We start from the raw sequence: 25,923 nt of genomic DNA, 5'->3' as shown, positions 1-25,923 counted from the left end.
AGTACAGTACCTCTGTTTTTACTTTGTTATCTCCGAAGCACAGGTGCTGAAGGTAGGCGGCTGCATTCGCCTGAACCGATGGGAACTGGTGTTGAAGCATGTGAATGACTTCAGGCAGTTCTGGATCTCGCCAAGCAAACTCCCTTCATTAGGTGAACATATTCAAGGGAAGACATTTGTTGTAAATGTATGCTTATTTACTAAGTGGAATTACTAGAGCATCATAAGTGTTTTACAATTTGTTTTTGTTCTGGAGTATTGGGGACAGGAAGAAAAACAGGTATATTGGAATAGCTATGTCAGATCAACTTTTAATCTTCTTATTGGAAAATGACACTTTATATTCCATGTTCTTCAATTACTTTATTCATTGACAACACAAATACGCACACCAAAATGATACTAACCCAAACACTGCAACATATATGAATCTCCCAAAACTTAAATATATAGTGCAACTGATACACATTTAACAATGCTGCTCAAGGGCATTTCTTCCACACAGCATTTTTTCTCTGAATGTTCAATGGTCTTCCTAGTCTCAAGCCAATTATACTTGAACGAAAGCTGCGCAGTGTCAAAAGTTCATCAGGTACAAAAAACTTGAAAAATTTGAGTTACTTAAGGACTGTAAGTTTAAAATAATTTTCATCAAACCTCCTTCCTTAAACACCGTGATTTTGTGTACTCATATTCTGGAAAACCCATTAAACATATCCATGCCCAATTCTCAGATTTAGAAAAAAAGCCATTAATGTTTGTTGTGCCATTTTCTTTCTGTAAAGGAAGGTTAAGAAGAAAAGTAGTATTTAAGTTTTCCTGTTCTCAAAAACCTAAGCAAATGAAAAAACTGGTGTTCCAAAAAGGGTATTCAGATAGCTATTCAAAGGCTAAAGTTAGCCTGGCATGATGGGTCTCCCTAGAATTCAATCACCAGTAAAGAAAAGTTCAGTTAGGGGTTTCCTTTGAACTGCTCAACAACTTACGGGTTTATTTCTCCCTACTAATGATAGAATTGAATAATTCAGTTGAAAGGGACCTATAAAGATCATCCAGTCTATCTGCCTGACCACTTCAAGGTTAGCAAAAATAAAAGCACGTTACTGAAGGCATCATCTAAATGCCTCTTGAACACTGGCAGGCATGGGGCATCAACGATCAGACACTAGGAAGCCTGTTCCTTCTCAGTAATGACTGGAAGACCTTATGGAAAACTACCTTTCTTAAAAAAAAACAACAGTAGCTTTCAGAATGCTCTCTGACTCTTATTCTAGAGCAATGCTTTCCAAAGCCTGGTCTCAGGATATAACACAGTAACTTAACTTCTGCAATGGTATGACATGCAAATTAGAGGCTGAAACAGATTAAGGTACATCTATTCCACTGTGAAATCAAAAGACAAAGTGTATAAACAGTAAAAACTGCGTCAATTTCTTAAAAGTTCCTTGTTATGAATAGGAACCATCTCTATTGTAAAGTAGCTTTTAGAGTAGCTTTTTGTAAGCCATACCAAAAGAAGTCTGGCATGCAGCTGCATGCAGCTAGTAGATCTAAATTAGAGGTAAGACCATAGAATCATAGAATGGCTTGGGTTGGAAGGGACCTTAAAGTTCCAACCTCTAGTTCCAACCCCTCCCTCTACATTGGGCAGGGATGCCACCCACTAGATCAGGTTACCCAGGGTCTCATCTGGTCTTGAACACCTCCAGGGATGGGGCAAACACAACCTCTCCAGGCAACCTGTGCCAATGCCTCACCACCCTCTGAGTGAAGAATTTCCTCCTAACCTCTAATCTAAATCTCCCCTCTTTTAGTTTAAAACCATTCCCCCTTGTCCTGTCATTATCCATCTTTTTTTTTTTTTTTTTTTTTTTTTTTTTTAAGCCCCCTTTAAGTACTGAAAGTTTGCAATGAGGTCACCCCTGAGCCTTCTCTTCTCCAGGCCGAACAGCCCCAGCTCTCTCAGCTTTTCTTCAGACTGAAGCTATAAGCTTTCTGTAACCCAAGAAAACAAAAGAAAACAAAAGATTTCATTTTTAGTCTGACTATAGCTAATAGCTATCTCTTTGCAAAGCTGATCTGTTGTCCTAAGTTTCTGTCTCAAAGACTCCTGAGAGATCACTGTAGTCCATATCCATGTAGTCCATACACGAGGTGTTCTGCATTCAGTTGTTTCTAAAAACCACCAGAATGCATAATGCTCCTTCATGACTAGGGAGGGTACAGAGCTGCCTCAATGAACTGGCCATCTGAGGACAGACTGGAATTCCTAGCAATCACCCATACTGAAGACACACATAGTACCATAAATCCCTCCAGGTTTGCATAGACTAGGTTTTGATATTCCCGTGTTAAAATATAAGATTTAATGAATGGAGTGTCTAATGAAATGTAGTGGTAATATTACATTTGTCACATGCCCATGCTGTGTACGTACATTTACAATTTCAAACCAGTAACTACATTAAAAATAAGAATGTGTATTTGCTTTGCAAAGTGGTACATTATATAATGTTTTTAAACTTACATTAGTTTGAAATGTAAGCAGGCTGCTCTCGAAAAATTCATTTAAATAAATTAGGTACTTACTTTCTAATTTTCACAACCTGGCATTTTCCCATTCCCACAAAAAGAAAGCTTATTACAGTATTACAAGTGGCTCTGTAAAGTTACAGAAAATATTTGGAATAATACAGTCAATTCTCATCAAATTTGTAAGTACTTTTTGTAAGAACTCTTGAATGAAAATAAACACGGAAGAAAACTGCACAAAAGTCACTCTTCTTGCTGTAACAAAGTAGAATGATTTATTACTTTGGCTATTCAACAAAATCTTTACATCTAAATAAGTCATGACCATTTAAACATTGTAAAACTGAAATATGGACAACAAAGGTGCCATATTTACTTAAGGAATGTATTAAAAATTATTGTATTAAAGCACAAATGGACTTGCCTGGGGTCTTTCTGAATGCTGTCTATGGATGGAGATCGTGTGGTCCCATCATCAGCGGGCGTTGCATGCTGCAGCCTGTTATAACTGGACTCTGACAGTCGATACTGCATTGACCTGTAGGGTTCCGCATAGGTAGCTGTTGTGTTCAGAGCATAGTTATTTCTTTGGTATGTGAGTGTGCTACGCTGACTGGATGATCTTTGCAGATTTCCAACTCCTAGTATAAAATCAGTATTAAAACAAACTAGGTAACAAATGTCTGTTGAAGAGAAGAGACAGTATGTGTTTAAAAGTGTAAGGAAAAAAATCAGTCTAAAAAAGGTGTACAGTGCTCAGTGTTAAAAGCTGCCATCAGATGTAAGAGAATAATTACTCAACGTCCCAGGGAAGACAGAGAGGCTGGTTGCAGAAATAAAAGTTTGGTGAAACCTGGCTTATGCCCCAGCTTGCCTGAGTACTGAAAGAAAGAAATGCATCTTGTGCCATTAAGGAGAAATTAGGATGCAAAATGTTTTCAAGGTGCATAATAAAATTTAATTACCAACAGTAACTTCAACTTGCCAACAGTACTAAAAATAAAAAGGAAAAACAATTAAACAAAAAATTATATAGTTTGTATTAGATCTTACTTTTCCCAACTGCATGCACATTTTCCCTGAAAAAAACTAGTAAGTGATGATTTCAAAGTATTAAGATGGTGGTTTCAAAAACAGGAACATGTATCTTCCTGACTTAGCAGAGCTGTTGTGGTAGCTTCTGTTCTTCCAAAGTAACCAATATTAGGTAGACAAGTAAACAGAGAATTCAAGTTTCTAGTTATATTTCCTTACTGGCACAGACGGACAAACATAATTTTTATACTGTAGGTTGTAGAAAAGAAAGTAGCATAATTGCAAAAGCTGTTCATCATCTTCATAGCCTTCTGTTGGATGCTCTCTGATAGTTTTATGTCTTTCTTACATTGTGGCACCAAAACAGCACACAGTACTCAAGGTGAGGCCACAGAAATGCAAAGCTGAGTGAAACAAACACTTCCATCAACCGGCTATGAATGCTGTGTTTGATGCACCCCACTTCTCTAAATATTTCCAGAGAGCTGCTTAGTTTTTATCAGTCCATTATTTCCAGAATTTTTAGAAATTACTCCAGTACACAAATCATTAATCAACTATTTCTCTTTACAGAAATCAGTTCTAATACTAATCTAATGCCTATGCACTTCAAAATATATCAGTAGGAATTCTACCAAACATTAGAGGAATATTTCAGTTTCACTTATATTTTCATATGTAGTATTTTAACATTATCCTCTGCTAGGAAGTAGGGTAAAAACAGTATTTTTACTGAGAAAGATGCAGTAGGTAGTGCAGGTGTGCAAGCTATCATGCTGTACTGATGAATTAAATGACAAAGCATGAGCTCAAATGGTAAGAGAATTGATGCATAGAGAATGCAAAAGGAATCAAAAACAATTTGTCATGAAATACTCTTTGCTTGGATGTACCTGTGTGCATGATATCAAAAAATCTTTTGAACCTGACCTTACACTGACATGTACCCCAAGTATTTCTTGAAAACATCACAAAAGTTTTTTAATTCCTACTGGTTATTTTAAGTCCTTCAAACTTCATTTCTATCTCTATTGATTTATAGTATATAGTTTCTCATTTTTAATTGGAACTACGTATCTCCTTTATGCCACAGGTCCTAGAGAAGCTCCACCACAAAATCAAGCACGACTTTGGCACACAGCCCATGGAAGAGCTTTCTAAGCCCTTTACCTACCTGACCCTGTCCGATATAACGCTGACTGGGATCCCTGGTGGAGCTCAATTGTTCCATGATTTGGACTACGGTACACAGGACTGTAGTAAGTTCTGCCTTCATATATAGGGGTGATGTGCAAATCAGGAGATATAGCTGATCGTAATTCTTGTCCTAGTTGACTGTGTTGACTAGCATATGAACTCCTCAGGCCTGAAACCAAGAAGAGGTAAATATGTACATGACCCATACCAGCAAAAATAATAAACCAGCAACGGTTGTATCTTTCTTATTTTAGCCAAGAAAAAGTGTATAACAGTTAGAGTTACAAAGATTTCTTCCTCAAACTTCTTTCCATTGTTAAATGATCCATACTGAAAGGTTCACTAACAAAGCTGCATTCCCTTGATAAAAGGTTTTCTCCATAATATGATGACTAAGTTTTCCAACTCATTCTTTCTGGTAGCATGTACAGTTAAAAGTCTAAAACATTAAACAAAAGCTAAGTCAGCACACGCATTCACAGAATTAGCACTGACAAGGTAAATTGTGAATCTGACAGAAATCCAGTTGTGAAAGTGGGTACAAGTGGGGTCGTAATCTTGAAAATTAAATAATATATAGCAGTAAGAACAAAAGCCTTCTTGGTAGTGGTAGCAGAGACTTAAGCAGGTGGAGAAATGTTTTTTTATAAAAGTTTAAATAGATCATGATATGTATTATCTATGTATATGTGTACACACACACACAGACGGTTCTGCAGCAACTATATGAAACTTTTTTTTCACCTTGTTTTTTAGCTGTCTATCTTGAGTTCCACTTGTCTTACCTCTGCTGCATTTAACTTAATTTCCTCAGCAGTGGACTTCCTGCTACAGCTTTTGCAGTGCTAGATCCATCCTCTCCTCCAGCTTATGTAGCAGGGAAGAGTTTTGGATAAACTAAAGGCTGCAACATTAATAACCTTTCCCCTGGATCCCAATTTCCTCTAAGAAAAGAGTTCAAATATAAGGTTATGATTTCAGATGTTGTCTTAAACTGTTCTCCTAAAGAAACACAGTAAGTAATTTATACCAGGAAAAAAAAAGTTTTTTATAACAATAAGGGATGCTTACTTGGTTTGTGACATACAGCACACTAAAGTCATACCACTGCAACTTTCCTGTAGCAAATGGCTACAAAATAAGATGCTAAGCTTTACTTCCACAGTTATTGATTACTTTCCTAATACTAAAGATACATTAAACGTAAAACATCTGTTTCTGTATCACTGATTTACCCCAGTAACTTTTTTTTCCCTAAACTATATCAGTTCACTTGTTTAGGCAAAATAATATTCTCAAACACTGATATTTGTAAAGTACCTTAAAAATATTTTAAGAGTACAGGTTTGCTGTTACATCACAAATTATGCAGTCCACTGGACTGCATCAATATTAACTACTAAATTGTCATTTATGTCAAACTGATATTTTCCCTCTAGTAAACTGGTAGATTATTAAGCCTTGCAAATGGAAGCTGGGGAGAATACACTTTATTCCCTTTGCTGGGAAATAAGAATATTTTGGGTTTGTGTGAAGTATAATAGTTTAGAAGAAAAAACAGACATTGCAGTCTCTGCTCTAGAGAACATGCAGTCCTAACTGCAAGATCACCTTTGTCTGTGCCTCTTTAGGTGAAGGTCAGAACAAACACAGCAACACACACAGAACTTAAAACATGTAGTAACTGCATCTTATTAAGACCTGCCTCTCAGATGAATATATTCTACCTTTAGGACTTTATTTTAAGACAATATTACAATGGTTACCCTATGTTGTTACCCTCAAAGTTAACATACTTTGAGATAACTTAGAATTATTAGACAAAAAGACTAAAATTCAATAGTACTACATTACCTATTTTAGCAAACTCATAGACATAAAACTAGTCCCAGCCTAGTATCTTTTACTGTGTGTATAATCTGCACATACATGTAAATATACTTTATCTTCAAATTACTGAAATGCTCCTGTTTGGGAGACTCAGAATTTCACTTAGCCACATAAACCCTAAAACATACAATTTAATTTAATGCATGGCTAGCAATCTAGTAATTGGAGAGAAAGGTGGTATTCACTGTGAACTTATGGTATTGATACCATATTTATACATACATATACCATACATATACATATTTATACCATACATATACCATATTGATACGTATTTACGAAATCCACCACAATTACATTCTACTGCTACATTTCATCCTTAAAACTAGTACCACACTACTGGCTTTCTACAGTGTTTTAGGTATGTAACGAGTTTTAAACTGAGTCTTTACCTTTTTACTAACCTGTAAGGCTATCTGGACGTGGAGGGACCATTCTCTCATATATATCATACTGCTGTCCAAATTGTTCAATGTCATGCATCGTTCTTTGCAGTGTTGTTCCCAAATGCTGTGGAACCGCAGTCATGCCAGAACGCTTTGGGGAAGAAGATCCCAGTTGGGTTTGTGATGGAGAAGCGACTCTGGTTTGTACATCAGCAAGTGCAAGAGGAGAACCAACTCTCGCTGACGTTTGGTATTGAGAAGTCCCGCCATTGGGATTTGCCGTCTGTCTAGATGTCATAGAACCAATCCGTCGCACTGCTACTGGGGAAGCAGGTCTCTGTGCAGCATAGGGAGATGCTGCCCGCTGTACTGGCAGAGTAGTGGATGAATATGCATGAGAAGTAAGGGATCTTTGCTCAGCAACTGATGGAGAACCATACCCACTACCCAGAGATGTTCGCAGCGACCCCCTTGAAGGGGAAACACCTGTGCTGACCACATAAGAGGGAGACTGTGCTCTGGATGGGACTGAACTGACACGTCTCATGGCTCGGTTGGTAGCAACTGAAGGCTGTTGAAAAAGAAAACCAAAACATTGATCAGTTTTTATCATATAGTAGATAATTTTCTCCTGTAAGACAGGGAAAGCAACAAGAAATATACACAAATTAACAATATATACCAGCAGCTGAAGAATAGCTTTTATCCTTAAAGTCATTCCTTCAAGTCCCCCTGAAAATAACTTTTTTTTCTAGACAGAATTTCTTCACACACGAAAGAAATTCCTCATTCCTATTTGTCTATGTTAATATGTACTAATGCTTTCTTTCCTCACCATTCTAATAAGAAGAGTTACTATTTTGAAAATTCAGAAATAGTATTAAATTTTAGTATAAGCTAATAAAGTTTATTCAATAACTGTCTTAATATCATTCTGATTAATGAAAAAGGAGGGGGGAAAAGGCTAGAAACAGTACAAGGTACAGGAACACAAATACCATCTTTCTTTAAGCACCATGTTTGCATATTGGCAAAATTGATAAGATTTTCACAAGCATCACAACTGAAACAATCACGAGTGATGCTTTGCTGATCCTATACATCAACAGTATACTGTGCACTCTGAAGTCTTCAGAAGTTGTTTTTTTTTTTTTTTAACCTCAGCTGCAAGCCATTTCCACTTTCTAATCAGTGAAGGTGTTAAGGCAAAAAAGGGTAGGTCCAGCTATACATTTATTGTCTTTAAAACTGTGTTATATACACAGGCAAAATAGACAAAAAATAAGATGTAGTATTTCAAGTGTACCTGGACTGAAGTCTGCCCTTCAGCTCGTGAGCTTCTCACCAAATGGTTATTAGTGGTTCCGATAAGGGAATGCTGTTGTCTGTTTTCTGATTTGTTCAAGTTTTGGCTGTTATGGAAACTGCTTACTTCCTGGTAACCACTGTCAGAATAAGAATTCATTTGTGTTGAACTTCTCGAGTTACCTACAGACCCTGTAGATATGAAGCCAACGTAAGAATAAAAGTACTGCATAACAGTAGGAAAATAAAATAGTACAGAACATTGCTATTTGTTGCATTATTAATTATATTACATTTTAATACAGTCAATATAGAAATGTATTCTAATATTTAAAATGCATACAACAGACCCTCACTTTCATGGAGAGATGTCTGTTCCGGTGAGTAAAGGTTCCCTTGTACTGGCTCTGTCGTAACGTGATAGGCATTGGTATGAACGCTCTCTGACACTGGGGGTTTGTTTACACTGGTGGCCGGAGGATCTGAAAAAATACATTAGGATGATAAATGCACTACTTCACATGCAATTCTCCTGCAAACTCAATAATTCTCACACATGCTACCAAAGAAATTACTTCCAATGCAAATACAGTCTACTGGTAGACTGTAGGTCCCATCTACCAAACTAAAAGAACTTTCATATTCGTGTCTGAGAACCTTGTTTGAAATTTTGATATAGCTCTACAATTCTCAGTGTTTAGATGTGCTGTCCAACTTATTTTAATTAAAATGTAATTGGCTATCTAGTAAATACACTTTGCAGAGTAGAAACATTATGGAACAGAGAATTTTTGTCACTTGTCACCTATTATCTTGAGAACTTTGTAAGCAAAAGTTTGAGTTGAATTCCAATCTTATTTTTGTATCAGCAAAAGAAGTTGCTGCAAATGTTATGAATTCTGTATTTCATGTGTTACTATCCGAATGCTCACTTTTTTTAACCACTCTTACGCTAACATTAGATATAAGAATATTAGCTGAAATTTACAGATAACAAAGGAAAGCCTCATAAGAGAAGGCAAAGGAGACATCACAACAGTATTATGAAGAAAGGAAAAAGTTGTACAGTCTAGAATATTGTGGTGGTACAAATACAGACCCAATACAAATATAAGGGCAAAGATGAGGAGACCAAAGAGCAAACTGAATCAAAGTTATATCGACAGAAATATTCAATTGTTATTCAACTGTCATGATACACTTACACTGATGAAGAAGAGATGCAGTAGGAAATATGGATTACATCTGGAACACCAAATATGTAAATTCTTACTGAAGAAATACATGAATGCAACTAGATGAGAAACCAAAAATAACATGGAAAGAAGCAATGGTCTAGTAAAAACTTCTGCAAATGTTTCACGTCAAAAGTTGTGAGCTGTAGACAGTGAAACCCGTTAAGTGCTCTTTGAAAATGAATATAACAGCATGTTACAAAACCAGGAGTGTGCAGACTTGATGCTAGTGATAGAGGAGGAAAATGGGAAAGTGGGCTGAAAAATTCTATGAAATCGATAATGAAAACTCTCTACCTGATATAAAATCTAGTTGCACTCATGAAAAACAAACAAAACAAAATAACAACAAAAAACAAAGCAACAACAACAAAAAAAAAAAACACGCAGAAAACCACAGATAAGCTATTAGAAATTCTTTATTACGACAGTTATATACAGTATGCTTCAAATGGATTTCCAAAATATAGACAGAGTATTCTTACCTAAGAAGCCAAAAAAGAAATACTCTGAATTTTACCAATAGCTGGTAATAATAGCCGTACACAAAATGCTGGTGTCTCAATATTTGTGCAGTAATTGAACTCCCATACTAAAAATGTTACTTGTTAGTTGGTATTATAATGAATGCTTGAACACTGTTCAAATATCAGATTTAAAAAATAAAATAAAATCAATGCATCTTACAAATACAGGCAGCCAGCATGCTTAATTGGGACTAGCACATTCTTAGGTCAAAACCATCTAGTTTAATTTGACACTAAATCAATTAACTGCAATAGGAGTATTATGACCAAATTTAATTACGACTTAATAAGTGTTATTACATACATTAATTTCATCAAAAGTGTCCCTAGAAATGATATGGAGAACCAACACTGAAATAACTCTTCACAGCTCTTGCTACATTAACTTGGTAACAGATCATGATGGACATCAGTGGGTATTATGACATGTTCTTTAGACTAAAAGACTTGCAGGGACTGGTAGTAATTTAAACTACTTTATAATTATCTTCAACTTCAATATTTTAATCTTCAGTCTTTTTCATTTAAGTAACACAAGGCTCTGTTATTTTGCTTACTGGCTGTTACATAATATAAAATCAATTTCAAACTGACAAATAACCAATGTGGGGACAAACACATAGGAAGAACAAAGTTCAATTGTTCGATGCCACACAGATGTTTCTAAGACAGAGATCTAAACTGAAATCTCACTTCCATCACACATTTGCCACCAAGCAAATGCTTTCACAGTGCTAAAAAAATAAAGATTGTTTAGACTTTCTAACAAAAGCAAGAAAGCACAATAAAATGACTTGTTTTTCTCTCTCTCTGCTACTATAAATCATGAGGAGAATGCCCCGAATAAAATAATAGCCTTTTTATAAATGGCTACTGATCTAATATTCTATTTATAAGCACCTGCGAAACAACATCATGTTATTTTTCTGTTAAAAATTCTGTATACTTCTGTTGATGCACTTTCAAGCTAAGGTCACATCACAACACCTGCTGACGTCTTTTGACAACTGCTGTCTCCAAGTCAGGAAAATACCCTGGTGATTTTAAAAAAGTGTTTTCGTTCATCTTTAACTTCAGTATTTTTAAGATCACAGTTGGTAAAGCATCATCTAGTCACATATTCACTTTTGAGCTTTGTTAAAGAAATGTAAGTAAAACCTACCATCATCCTATAGTCACAACGTAAAGGTGAACATTAAATGAAATGTGTATCACTTTAAATTATAATCAAAAAAATACTAACATGTACACTTCTGAGCAATTACTCTAGGAAAGCCTTACTTTAAATACACACAGATGTAATATACATCTCAATTAGGATTAATGCACACACTATTTAAACTGAAATTTGATATAAATATATTTGTAACTTATGATAGTTTGACTATGAATCCTGTTCTAAAGTAAGTGCATTCCTAGACTTCCTGGACCTGTTCTCTCTTAAGTATTGCCATTGTGCCAAATGTTAAGTGACTTCATAGCAGGGGTGTGAGCAGGAGATTTTTAAGGAAAAGAAACATAGAAATAGGAGGAGATAAAGGATAAGACAAAAATGAGAACTGGATAGATGAAAGAAAGAAAAAGACAAATTAATAGAAAGTCAAGGAGAAAAAACATTAGATTAAGAATAAGCTTCAGGAAAAACTGTGGAGGAAATAAAGAAATGGAATGTAATTGGCTTAGCAAAATCAGTAACATAGACTGCGATCTGTTAGAAGATACCTTTACCAGTTGTGAACTGCCACTGGAACATTAGAGAACCAAGGGAAATAATATAAGAAAAAGGACACAAAAAAAAATTCAGAATGAAAAAAATTAATAAAGAAATAGTAATTTCTCAATTACATGAAAAAAACGAGCTCAATTTCTGTTTAAAAATAGTTCAGAAGAATACCCCAAAAAACACCACCATGATTAGCAAAATCTAAATACCATGGAAAATAGGTTGTTGAGAACATTAGACTTAAAAGAAAGGAAAAAAAGCTAATACAAGTGCCTCACATCAACAGAGATGATAATGTTACAGCAACTGAAACCATGCAAATACAATTACATGGGGTTTAAAAGCTTAATCTCTAAATAAAACCAAAAAACATACGGGGTAAAGGAAAGAAGATAATGTGAGAGATGGATTTATCTGAAGTAGTCATAATTATCATAGTTATAAATACATTTCAGTGAACACGCAGATCATTATGATGTGTTATTCTTTGTAAGGCAAAATATTGGATAGTTCTTAAAACTGCATACATACTTACATAAAGATATTTAACACTGTGCAGAACTTAGTTGATAAACTTTTAACAAGCTACCTAAAATTCTAACTGCATTTTTATTACATTCAACTCATTTTGATTAACATGGTATTCTTTCAAGGGTATACGATTGAAGTAAAAAAAACCACAATCGAGCACAAAAGTAGTTGAGGGAATTGAAGTCCTATTTCTAGTTCTGCTGTGTGGTGAGGACTTCTGCATATACATTTCATCACTCTGAAGGACTACCAACTGTTCAGAGATTGACTCTTCAATCATGAAATATTTTAACTGATGCAAGCAACCTCACTGGTTAAATGCTCTGATCTGGCAAGATCTCATTGGATTGTTCTAACTGATCCTTCTGGCTTATAGAGTTGAATGTCACTTGAAAGATACAGTCCTATCCACTTTCACCTAATATACTCAAGAGTAAATGTAGAAGTACTATGAGACTAATTTTTCTCATTTTGGAAAGTAAGTTCAGGATATCCTGAGATATAAAAAGAGAAGCAAAGCTTTTTTTTGAGAGTGTTTTTTCTTGGAGGATCTCTCAGTTACATAATAACTGTAAAAAGGAAAAAAGTCTTCAAGCTGAAGATGAACAGTATTTTTTCCATGATCCTCACCTACCAAGAGGAAGACTCAAAATTAATTTTAATTAACTGTAAATATACAAGGCTTTTGTTGTTCACAAAATCACACAAAAATTCAAAAGGCACAAAAAGATGTAAGGAAAGTACCTGCAACTATCTGTATTTAAGCCAAATTAACCTTTTACAGTAACAAAGGAACACATACGTCTGCACATGAGGAAGTATATTAATATTACTTTAGAAAAGATATTTGAAAAAGGTACATAGTGCTGCTGCTAATGTTCAGTTCACATCAAAACATGCAATAAATACCAAGAAAATACAGATTTGCAGGTTTAAAGCAAAATGTACACATAAAAGATAATACCTGGTGATCTCCAAGGAAATGACTTCTCAGTAGAGCTGCAGAAAGAAAAAAAGTTATCACAAAAAAGAACCACGTATCTAGTTTGAATTTCTTCTTTATTTTTACATATTTTTAAAACCAAAACATATAAAATTGTACAAAAACCAGCAAAGTTTCAATAGCCCCTGTAAATAATACTCTGTAGCTCTTTATACCTGACAATTCAACCTTTGGCTATTGATTTTTATTTTCTATTTATCATGGGAAATTCCCTCTAACTCACTGTATCGTAAATTATCAATGAGCGTGACCTCTCTGCAACAGGACAGGTAAGAGCATGTCTTATGATATGCACTTCTTATTTAAGGTGTGATGATATAAATAAGATAGTATAAAGTAGAATTTCACAGTCATGTGCATATGATTAGCAGTAAGCAAACAACTTCAAAAACAGGAGCATTCATGGCTCATGGTAGGGTCTAGCAAAAAAGTTTGGGAATTACAATTCTAGAGCATTTTGAATCTCCGAAAATGCAATTTGAATAAATGAACAGAAATGGAACCTGCAGATATTACTACTGTGTCACTTCCCAGTTTTCCAGAGGGAATTTTGATCCCTTGTATATGGTAAGAAGTGAAGACATCTGACATATCAAAACGTGTCGACCGCTAAGCACAAACAGGTATTTCCATTATCAAGGTTAAACAGATGCCTTAAGAAACAACTATTTTACAAGATTGTCTTTTTCAAATTGTTATTTTACACAAAACTATCTTAACCATTTTGTTTCTGCTACAAGACATTCTTTCACATGTTGATACAGTACTAATGCACTACTCTGCAGATAGAAAATTCATCCATATATTATTACATTTTTCCACTATCTCCTTGCTCTATATGTCAATTATCAAACTCGGAGTATTAAATCATTTTGTAATGATTATAAGCTAGTATTTTCCAAACAAAAATCTATTCAGAAGAAAATACGGGCAACTCCATCAGATTTTGTCTATGTATCAGCATGCAACTGTGATGTTGGATAAGATGCATATATTACTGAATTAGTATTATTTATTTTATCTTTCTACCACAGCTACCAATTATAAAAAATATTTTAGCACAGCAAAATCACCGCTACCAGATATTTTGTAAAATAGTAAACATGAAATAATCATCAAGGAACTTTTTTGAGAGACAATAGAGTTGCGTATAGGAGCATTAAACATGCATACTAGCACAAACTAAACTAAAATCCAAAGAAATTAAGAATTCAAATTCAAGCTTCAAGCATCTGATAGCCAGCCAGGCAGTATCAAAATTTTTACTATACATCATAGACCATGAGAGCGAATGGCCAATTTTAGAGTGTTTTGGGATGCTATGCTTGTTCTCTCTTTACAAAGCACATAAAGCAGGATAGTTTACTAGGCTGAAACTTGGTGTGTAAAGTTACAGGTGAAGAACTCCACATGGAGGTTCTCCTGGCTCATCTCACAGCATCTCTTTACTCTGTTCAGCAGTGCTGAGGCTGCACCTGGAGTACTGTGGCCAGTTCTGGGACCCCAGTACAAGAGAGACCTAGAAAGACTTAAAGAGCATCCACCATAGAGTCAGGACCTCTCTGCAAGGCTTCTCTACCTTCAAGGAAGAGTAGAGAGGTATGGATATCTTAAGTTCAGATAACAGTGACATATATTACTGAAGACAGAAGAGGCATACAGATTTTCCTGAAATCAATATATTCCAACCCCTGGTGTTCCTTAGGGGTCAGCACTGATGCCAGTATTACTTAGCATCTTTATTGGTGACAGGGACAGAGAGATTGAGTGGAGGGAAGGGATGCCATCCACAGGGACCTGGACAGGCTTGAGAGATGGGTCTGTGCAAACCTCATGAGGTTCAACAAGGCCAAGGGCAAGGTCCTGCACTGGGCTGGTGCAGTCCCCAAGCACAAATCCAGGCTGGGCAGAGAATGGATTGAGAGCAACACTCAGAAGGACTTGGAGGTGTTGGTGATGAGAAGCTCTACACATGGCAGCAATGTGTGCTTGCAGCCCAGAAAGCCAACCATATCCTGGGCTGCATCAAAAGGAGCGTGGCAGGCAAGGGAGGTGATTGTCACCCTCTGCTCCACCCTCGTGTGACCCCACTTTCAGTGCTGCATTCAGCTCTGGAGCCCCCAGCACAAGAAGGACATGTTAGAGCGGGTCCAGGGGAGGGCCACAAAGCTAAGTGGGGTGGAGCACCTCTCCTGAGAGGAGAGGCTGAGAGAGCTTGGGTTGTTCAGCCTGGAGAAGAAAGGGTTCCAGGGAAACCTTATAGCAGCCAGCCTTATAGACCTTCCAGTACCTAAATGGGGCCTAGAGGAAAGCTGGGGAGAAACCCTCTATCAAGGCATGTAGCAATAGGACAAGAGATGATGGTTTTAAACTAGAAGAGGGTAGATTTAGGTTAGACATTAGGAAGAAATGCTTTACTCTGAGCGTAAGTGAGGCTGTTCAGAGAATTATGGATGCCCAATCCCCGTAGGATGCAGCCTTGGGCAACCTGGTCTAGTGGAAGATGTCCCCACACAATAGTTAAGATGATTCCTTCCACCCCAAACCAGTCTGTGATTCCACGATTCATTTTGAGGATCCTTTGCTTTCTTGGTGTTGTTCTTACTGCTATTTCCTAAGTATGTGCATTTCTTTTAAACCCCTTTCTTAATTTCAGATCATTTCTTTGACACCTTACAGTTTTATTTCAAAGCTTATTATGTTGTAGACACAAAATTGAACTAGCTGCTAGTCTGGAAAAAAAAATCCGTAAAGGGAAAAGGTTTCATATGAAGTCATTGTGAGACAAAACATACAAAGTATCACTAGCTCCATTTTACATTCTTCAAGCAATAGCTGTCAGATAAACACTTTTCAGCTTTGGATTTCAAAGTTAGAAAAGGTGATGAACATTCATCTCAAACAGCTATGGCAGTTTAACAACCTGGCCACACTTCAAAGGCAGAACTGGCTGGTTCAGCCAAATCTCTTACAGTACCCATCCCTGGGATGAAAACGGTACGAATTTAATTTTTTATTTATTTTTTTAAATTTAATTTTAATTTAAACACAAAAATTTAAGAAAGTTGTAGATTTCTAATTTTTGTTAAGTATTATACTATTAAAGGGGGAGGGGAGGGAATGGTTTATTCACAGGGTTGTGTGCTTGTTGCTTAGCCAGAGATACCAGTCCAAATTTAAGCATCTGTTAAGACAGAATGTTTTGTTTTACCTATTTTTTATCTTCAATTTTAAGTATCTACATCAAGAATTCATTCACAGTTATAAGCAGTATGAAGGCTTAAAGATGTAGATAACTGGAAATTCTTGGCAGAGGCAGATTTGAAAAATAAAAAGAGGGGTATATATTAAAATCCATAGGCTGTAACACACATTACTAGTAACTAGCAACCACCAAAATCAGTACAATGTGATTCCATATTTTTGATGACAGAGGTGAGCATAAGTTTTCACAAATATTATAACTAAAGATAAATTTTCAAGCTAATTTCCAGTCCTCAGCTTTTCAGCTGAACTCCCGCACCCACTCTGCAGAGTACTATAGGCACCTACCAAAGTGCAAGAGGAGCAAGCGGTCCTGTGACTTGCCAGGACAGATCTTCCGCTGATAAAGGCGAGCACTACAGCTCTGGGTAGGATTTGGGAAGCTGCCCCTTGGGGGCTACACCCAAATTTGGCCACCTATCACAGGACGCTGTTGCAGGCTGAATCCCGATGCAGAGGAGCGACACAGACCGGCCGGCACTGCAGGGGAACGGCGGGGCACAGCCACCCTGCAGCGGGGCACTGCCTGCGCTGGGCACCACTCATTCAAAATGCAGAGGTCTCACACGTTTGACCGTCCTTCAGGTACTGCTTTAGGTGAACAACACACCGCAGTAGCTACTACGACACGCACCGCCCTTCCAGAGCTTCAGCTGTAAGAAGTTTTCAGCGGCTGAGTGGATAACACGTCCTCCTGGCTCATCACCACTGCCCAGCAGAGCTCGGGGCAGTGTGCGCAAGCTGCTCGACTCAGCTGGCAGACGGTCACTTACTGTGTCTCGGTCTGTGGGAGCTGACTGCTCACAGGAAAACTAACAATCCTAATTCAAAGCTCAGTCAATTACTGGATAAAAATGTAAACATTCACATATGTAGCTCGCTCTTCAATTTATCAGCAGAGCCACCTCACCAATAAACTGCATTTCTTTTTTAATATTTGAAAACCAGCAATCAAAATGCATAAAAAGCAAAATTCCCCAGTTCTACTGGCATTCAAAAGCTTTGACAGATCTTCAGAAATGCTTACAGTCTGCATACACAGAAAACAAACCAAAATACGAACACCAGAGGCGTAACAAGAAAGTTCACAATTTTCGTTTATTTTCAGTGTAGAAATGCAAAAATCAGCCTTCTTAAATTTCTGTGGATTCAAGACAAGTGATAGCATACTCTGCACTGTTAAACAAGCAGCTGATGCTGCCTGAGTGTCACTGCTGAAGTGCCAAAGGAAAGACATGGTATTCAGCATTACAGGCCTGAAGTGATGCCTTCTGTATCTCGTTACTTGCTTTGAGCTCTCCCACTCACTAAGCTAAGCATCTTAAAAAGACTTATTAAATGATGGGTTGATTGGTCATATAGTGACTCTTCAGGTCCTAGATGTTAGAGTAGGGAACTCTATAATGCTTCCTGAAGACATTTGGTAAACTACAACTCATAAAATACCTAATATATTGCATTGTCTAAAATTTTAATAGCTTTTGATGACCTAGAAATGCTGCGGAAGACTCTACACTTCAGAAAGAATAGCTAGAGAATGTGAAGACTTACAAAAGTCCTGGGCATGGAATACTTGGATATTGTGTGCTGATACTTGGCACAGAAGAATTTGCACAAGAGTGAAAGTAAGAAGATGTAGGCTGCTGTTACCTCTGCTCCTAAGTATAATGCAACATTATTTACGAGTTGAGTAAAAAGCAAAAGAATGTAAAATAAATTTTAAAAACTTTCAATACATAAATCTCAGTTATCTCTTTCTACTTTTTTGTTGTTTGCTTGGGTAAACAGTATCTACGCAAAGCGCCATGAGAAAAAAGAGAACGAGTTCCTTATTTGCTTTGGTTATCAGATAAAAAACCATAGAGAATCATATTCATTCACAATGAGCTAAAAGCATACATATAAAGGAAAGAGAGAACACCACAGAAGATCTAAGTGAATACTTAAAAACAATCATCCTCAGAGGTTGATGGAAAAATCTCCAAACCACTCCAAGTGGTTCCTCACTAGGGACAAACTATTAAAAATGTAGTGCTAAAACTAAATATAGACTCCTAGAGGAAAGGATTCTCAAGGAGCTTAAAGAGGTGTTTCAGTTGTTACCAGTGCAACACATCAGTCCCTCATTGTAAATGATTACTTTTCTAGTGCTACCTTTAGAAGGTGCAGAAGGCAATATTGACCATATTAAATATTTGAGTTTTCAATTAGCTACTTGAAATCGATTAAAAACACTCGAGCTTCCATGACAGCCGCAAGCCAAGACAACTTTTGGAAAAGACAAGCCTACATCTTTAATCTACTTCAGCTGTTTGGCTAAAAACAGAACAGGCTTGCTGCTTTTCGTTCTTTTCTATCTATTTACTTACATGTTCAAAAATTTCTTGCAAAGCCTATGACAAACTCATTTAAGATAACTGACTAGCCATGATAAACTCAAAAAAACAACTACAAAAAAAACCCCACACCTATAGGATTAGAAAATTGCTCATACCAAAACAAACAAAACAAAATTAAAAAAAAAAAAACAACACTTATTTTTAATGTCAAAAAACATTTGTAGAGAAATTCTGGGACTACTTCTAGCAGCAGTGTTTAAGAACCTTTGCATAGACTACTGAAATCTGGAAATGAGATTAGTTTATTAAACACCTGGATGACTGAATGGGAAGCATTATGACAAGAAATGTAATGGATACTGGCAAAGATGGGAATATTTGGACCAGCTCATATACGACAGAGGTTTTATGTCCAACTTAACCACTAATGAAAGTGCCTATGAACGTGGTTTTTGTTATATTTACATTCTCAGGACAGCCATAAGACCTGAAAACCTAAAATCTCGTGTAGCAAGTAAGAAAACATACAAGCAGGAGACATCAGTGGATGTGGGTACAATAAAAAAGCAACTAGAATGTAGGTTTTGAAGAAAACATGAAAAATATAGAAAAAATTGTTAATGTTGTTACACCAACTAATGGTTCTGGTCTTGTTATTCTTTCTACAAGGGAAATAGCTGAAATGGAAGATAAGAAAAATGAGTTCATTTCCTGAGACAATTTTAAAGTAAGGACATTTCAGAGTATAATCAAATGATACTGACAGAGGAAGAGACATTCAATGAGATTATTATTTTTGTTTTTTTTTTTTAAACCTACAGGAGAACAAACAAGACCAACACAATCCATTCTTACATTCTGAAATCAGAATCACAAAATATCGTTACAGTCTGAAGAGTATTAAAATAAAAACCATACCTTTATATGCAATTATTTGTAATAAAGAGAATAGAAACCTTACAAGTAGATGAAAGAGGATTTATAATACACTGAATAAGAACGTGAGGTCTAAAACAATCATGACACGGACCAACTTCTGATAAAAGGACATTCATTCCTTCATTCTGCAACAGAGAGTTACTCCCTCCAAAACGTTTCACATCAGCAACCATGAAGGGATCTGATATCTGGTTGTTTTATCTAACGTAAGTAGTTCCTAGCTAAATACTACTGATGTAATTAATCATCATTTTTTCTAAAGTGTTATCATAAATGCAACATTACTACAATGTGCCTCAACTTTTCTTCCGACAGCTTTACAATGATCAACTAGGACATCATAATTTGAAATTATTCATTACCCAGATAAATAGTATTGGATGTGTGTAATCCTGACCAAGGTGCTGGACCAACCTCTCTTATGAAAAAAGGTTGGGGTTTTCTCTTATGAAAACAGCTGGGGCTGTTCAGCCTAGAGAAGATAAGGCTCTGGGGTGACCTCACTGCAGCTTTTCAGGGTTAAAGGGGACTTATAAAAGATGGAAAGCGACTCTGCTCAATCAGATAATGCCAGGATGGGGGGGAATGGTATTAAACTAAGAGAAGGGAGATTTAGATTAAAGGTTAGGAGGAAATTCTTCACTTGGAGGGTGGTGAGGCACTGGCACAGATTGTGGATGTCCCATCCCTGGAGGTGTTCAAGACCAGATGAGGCCCTGAGCAACCTGACCTAGTGGGAGGTGTCCCACCTATGGCAGGGGGTTGGAACCAGATGATCTATGAGGTCCCTTCCAACCCGAGCCATTCTGTGATTCCTATGATTCTATGATTATTTTGCACTGAAGCTCTGCAACAAAGAAAATTAAAGTATATCTTTTCTTTCTTTTAAATTAAATATAGGTCTTCAAATGATTTATTTTCAAATTCCAGTAAGCGTAAAATTAGTGTATATAAACAAATAACTAAAATTCCTACCTAACACCCCCGTCCCCATGCCCCCTCAAAGCACATACTCATTATAAAGGTAAACTTCATGGTGCTTAAAACGTGCCATTAAAGTTTGGTGACATCACGTATGCAAGCAATTTCAAATACACCTTTTGGAAAGTCTGAAACAGGATGTGTCATACGAACAACTGAACATGAATATCAACAAAGTAGTTTCTGTAAGAATAATGAGTGAGCAGAGGTCAGCGCAGTGGGGACAAACTTGCTGCTGCATGCCCTGGAACGCCTGGAGCACGGGGGCGGTGCACCATTTGGAAGTGTCTCGCCCATTACTGCTCCTCAAGTGGAACAAAAGTTACCCAGCACAAAACGATGATGCGCTGACTTGCGCTGACTTTCAAGCAAAACCACTTGCCCTATTTACAATTGTTACAAGCATTTTGCCACTTGTAGAAAAAAAAAGAACATGAGCATGAAATGCAATACATGTTCATCTCAAAGAAAATGATCAGTGCTCAATTAGAGAGTGCAATATGTTACAGAATCACTTTGGAATAATTTATAGTACTGCAGAAAGAGCACATAGTATTTTAACCCCTTTTTTCCAGTACATAAAGCAAAGAAAATAAACCACCGTAGCAGCTAAAACATAAATTTTGTTTTACAAAACTCAAAAGACTTCAGGTAGGCACATTACAACTCAAATTTGATCAATTCAGTATATTCAGTACTTGAAATGTTAATTTTTGACTGTTTACCATACTGCCAAAAGGACCCGTACTCTTTAAATGATCATGTCTAGTGTGCCTCTAATGTCACTTTTTTTGTGCTATTACGAGTGTAGTATTTTACAATTAAATTAACAAATATGAACCTTTTGGTTCCCCAAAACCTTCAATTTTCAAGAGCTGCACACAGCAACTCATGAAAAGAGTAAGATGAATCGACTGTGTGCGAGTCATTTGGCCAACTCCCACCTGAGAGGTTAAGCAATGTGTTTTTATAAAGCAAGTCTGACTGCTGACCCCTGACACGTACTGTTATCTACCTGCATCAGCATGCACTCCAACACACCTGGCAGCCCAGAACTGAATCCGACTGAGTAACACTGCAGATGGAAAGGGAGCTGCAATGCTGTCTGTATCTGGGCTTGTATGGGAGGCTGAACAGCCTGGTGGCTTCCTCATAGAAACTTGTGCATGTTAAAACACAACACAAGAGGTAAAAAGATAAAACTGAAACTTGCATTGTTTTTCCCAGGCTGCCATCTCCAATCTTGTAGTGTGTAACGCATGAAAAATATTTAATACTCACATGCAATGGGATGGCATGAAATATCTTAGAAAAGCTTGAGGACAATACCCATTTATAAATATAATTATGAGAAGGAAGCATTTTAACAGGCAATAACCTACACAAAAATAAAAACATTTTAGAATTCAGGGCAGTTGAACTAGTGCTTCCTTCTCCACCCACATTACAGATCCTTCGTACATGAGGATCTGCTGCTGTTGTCAACTTTCATACTCCTTTGGAGAGCAGAACAGCCGACTACTACCCCTATGTGTTGCTTGCATTTAGAATATAATTGTAACACAGTCTTGCAACAGCCTAACAAATATAAACTGCAAGTACCATCAGTTTGTTTTGCTTTGTTCATGTGTACAAAGCAACAAACACATTTCTTATGGACTAGCAGTAACAGAATGAACGATTCCTCAGCAACACGAGTCCTTCTCAGGTGAGCAGTAGGCTGCAGTCTCACCGTCGGTGCCTACCTCCAGACAGATTCCTCCAGGTGCACAGTTGCAGACCATGCCTACATCTGCATGGAGTGTGCTCCATCTTGTGTGAGCATCTATGCTCACAGCCACAAAGACCACATGAGAGGCCACAGGTACTAGCTGCAGAGATTTAACTTGGTTTACGCCACTGATGTTGCATTTCTCCATTCTCTCACCAGCTGTTAGGAGACTTCTCTTGAGCAGGCACTTGTGCAACTGGGTGATGAGCTGGCTCAAGGGATGATGTGACTGAAGCACAGAACAGCTAAAAGCCCAAGCTGCAACAACCCAGATGGACACATACTGCCACGGATGTACCTGTGACTTGGGGTCAGCGTCTGTTTGGCAAGCAGCAATACCTCCAGGCCAGTGCTGCTTTGCCAGAAACCAGTTTAGAAGTGGTAAGTTAGAGGCATTGCCACATCACTGAAGTCAAAAAAGCCTTCAGCTGGACTTCTGACATCAAATGCTCCCAAACGTTTTAACCACATTAAAGGAGATTAAAGCATTATCTTTGAAACAAAGCATTGTTGATTTGCTCTGGGCAGAAAGCCTGAACAAAGGGTAAAAATAAAGAAGGGTATGCATCTTATACTGCACTTTTGCCCTGCCCCCCTCCCAAATAATGCTGTATTAGAAAATTCTTGTATCTGTCTGGGAGAAACATTATCTTGCCGCCAAGATGCTTAACTTTCCTGTGTGTCTTTGAGCAGGCTGTTCACCATCCCCAAAGCATTCAGTTTTCAAGCTTCTCTATGCCTCAGACGCCCTCTTCATGTTTTTTAATACCTTGTCAGCCTTAGCAAGACATTTACATCACCCAGTTTCTTAAAACAGTTTTATATATATATAAAGTGCTGTATATATATATATATACGTGTATGTATATATATATATATATATATACACACACACACACGTATATATATTTAATACAGGTGTAAGTGTTGCAGTTGCATTTGTGTCTGCCATGACACTCCTCTAAGCTACTGTTTTACTTTGATTCTTTCAACAACCCTAACTCCACTGGAAGCTATGCAGAAATGGAAGCATCTGATTCCAATTCGGAATTTTTCTTTCAGCTTCTCACACATCTCTTAAAAAGCACAGCCACATTAAAGAATAAACCAAAATATTAACCAAAGACACACACATCTCAAAGTTTTGAGTAAGTCAAGTTGTAATCCAGTGTCCCTCAGTTTAAAAAAAAAAAAATAGTGTAGCATTCTTATGTTTATGAGACTAGATTCAGCTGGGATAAGAAAAAATTAGAGAGAGTAGAACAGTGGTGAGAAGATAAGGGTGTCTGTAAAAAATTAAGATTATAATTAATTTTTATTTGAAAGTGTATTAATAACTACAGAAAAATGAAACAATTTTTATGGCCCTGAAAACAAGTGCTTCGAGAGTTTACCTAGAGTCACAGATGTTCTCATACCAAAATATATAACAAACCAATTTAGATGCTAATGTTTTCTCCCCCTACACTTTCACCACCTTTTTCATACAAACATTGCTTAGCCATAAAGAGCAAATAAAAGAACAAATGACTCTGAGAAGCTATAAATTATGTTTTTCATCTTGGTAAATGATAAATGCATAGTATCTAACTCATTGTGTAGATGCCGGTAATTGTACATTACTTCAAAAACTACACAATTTTATTTGTGGGATAAGCTATTTATTTCTAGTGCTCTTTGTTCTCTACTTCCCCATACAGCAAATTCAGAAAACATTTTTCCTTGTATACTGCTCAGGCAAATTCTCTGAAATCGGATATTAGGAGATTCAAGACTGAATGAGAGGTATCTGTAGGCATAAATTATAATAATAGAGGCTTTCTACTTATTCTTCCATAAGAACTTATTGGTTTCTTTTTAAGCTTTCAAAACCGAAATCTGAACTGTAACTGCAGAAATGTTTGGATCTGGAGGAAGGATGGGCAAGCAGGAAGGGTATAAAACAGTCATCTTGTCCAAGGAATATTTCTGAATATTTCAAAGTTTCTCAAACAGAAGTTCTCATGCTAGGAACAACATTGTCAAATGACATCTTAAGCCAAGTAATAAGATGTATTGAAACAACTGTGTTAGCTGCTACACAGGATTTTAAAAAATTATTTATTTATTGCAAATAATCACGTCCCATTTCTTAAGGTTTTGTGGGATCAACTTTCTATTTAATTTGCAGAAATGTGCATCATGACCTCAGAAGGAAATACTTCAAAATGACACCTAAATTTACTGCTGAAAGATCACAACAACAACAGTAACCAAGGAAAAAAGATGTATAATGCTCAGAGCACATTCTCTCTATACATGGCAACATGAAATGTGCTGTAACCTGAGATGCAGGTATAAGTGTTTCATAAGAGAACGCACTGTTATCAGTGCTTTCAGAATCAAGAGCTACCAATCACTTAACGTATTTCAAATGAATAAACACCCAAATACATTTAAGAGTTTAAAAGTTTGCTAAGGAATTGAAAAAAAAAATCATACTTACTATAAAAATATTAATGAAATTTTAATGAAATGCTTTTAATGAAATGCTTTGCTACAGTTATCATCATTATACATTAAATATATCAGGCATGTTTCACACTGCTTAAAATATGCTAACAGTAAAATTACAGCAAGATATTCCCTGAAAACAAATGTAATGAGGAAGTATATTTAGAAGAGCTGGATGAAACTAGGCAGCTAATTCAGGAAAAATGGAATTGTAAGGATTACTGCATTTAACTAGCACTGTTAGTTTGATGCAAATATTTATAAGTCTACTGCATTTCTCTTTGGCTGAATCTTAAAAGCAAACTTTAACATAAAGTACAATTAAAGCTTTATACACCCTAGACTGAGAATGTAATCGATGATTAAAGAGGTCTTTTAAAACTGTCTCACAACTCTTTATAGCAAATCTACATTTTTTTGTACTTAGGATATTAATGGAAGGTGAACAACTATCAGTGGAAATATATGTATACAGGACATAAGGAGCCCTTTAACTCATGGGACATATGAAAGTAAAGTCATCAGGACTTGTACCTTGTGCTGGCGATACTTGGTGATTCTGCTCCAAGCCTACATCTTTCTAGCTGATTAGCCACAATTTGCCTTTCCACTTCCAGTTCTCTGGTAAGTCTTTGAAATTGGAGCTCCTGAAATTTCAAAATAAAAAGAAAAGCATTCTTGATGTTAAAAAATTGGTGTGGATTAAATCTGAAAAAAGTCAGTTTCATCACAATCACGTTTCTTGTTTTGACTTCTCCTTAGTGGAATAAAT

The 25,923-nt window shown here is 36.6% G+C and overlaps 1 protein-coding gene across 4 annotated transcripts in view; it reads right to left on the bottom strand.

The window, feature by feature from the left end:
• PKP4 (plakophilin 4) overlaps positions 1–25,923 on the bottom strand; it is an 88,639-nt gene that overhangs the window by 28,637 nt on the left and 34,079 nt on the right. Inside the window, exons 3-10 of one of the 4 annotated variants that reach the window (XM_084524072.1) lie at positions 25,686–25,798; positions 13,326–13,360; positions 8,696–8,827; positions 8,347–8,537; positions 7,059–7,611; positions 4,742–4,933; positions 2,953–3,173; positions 11–139 (exon numbers count right to left, since the gene is read on the bottom strand). In XM_084524072.1, the coding sequence (XP_084380198.1) occupies positions 11–139; positions 2,953–3,173; positions 4,742–4,933; positions 7,059–7,611; positions 8,347–8,537; positions 8,696–8,827; positions 13,326–13,360; positions 25,686–25,798 (1,566 nt within the window). The remainder of the gene's footprint in view (positions 1–10; positions 140–2,952; positions 3,174–4,741; positions 4,934–7,058; positions 7,612–8,346; positions 8,538–8,695; positions 8,828–13,325; positions 13,361–25,685; positions 25,799–25,923) is intronic. The other 3 variants (XM_084524074.1, XM_084524073.1, XM_084524075.1) reach the window with 3 other exon arrangements.

The sequence above is a fragment of the Aythya ferina genome (genome assembly GCF_964211825.1).
Source record: "Aythya ferina genome assembly, chromosome: 6".
Taxonomy (NCBI): domain Eukaryota; kingdom Metazoa; phylum Chordata; class Aves; order Anseriformes; family Anatidae; genus Aythya; species Aythya ferina.
This window is presented reverse-complemented; position numbering and strand designations above follow the sequence as displayed.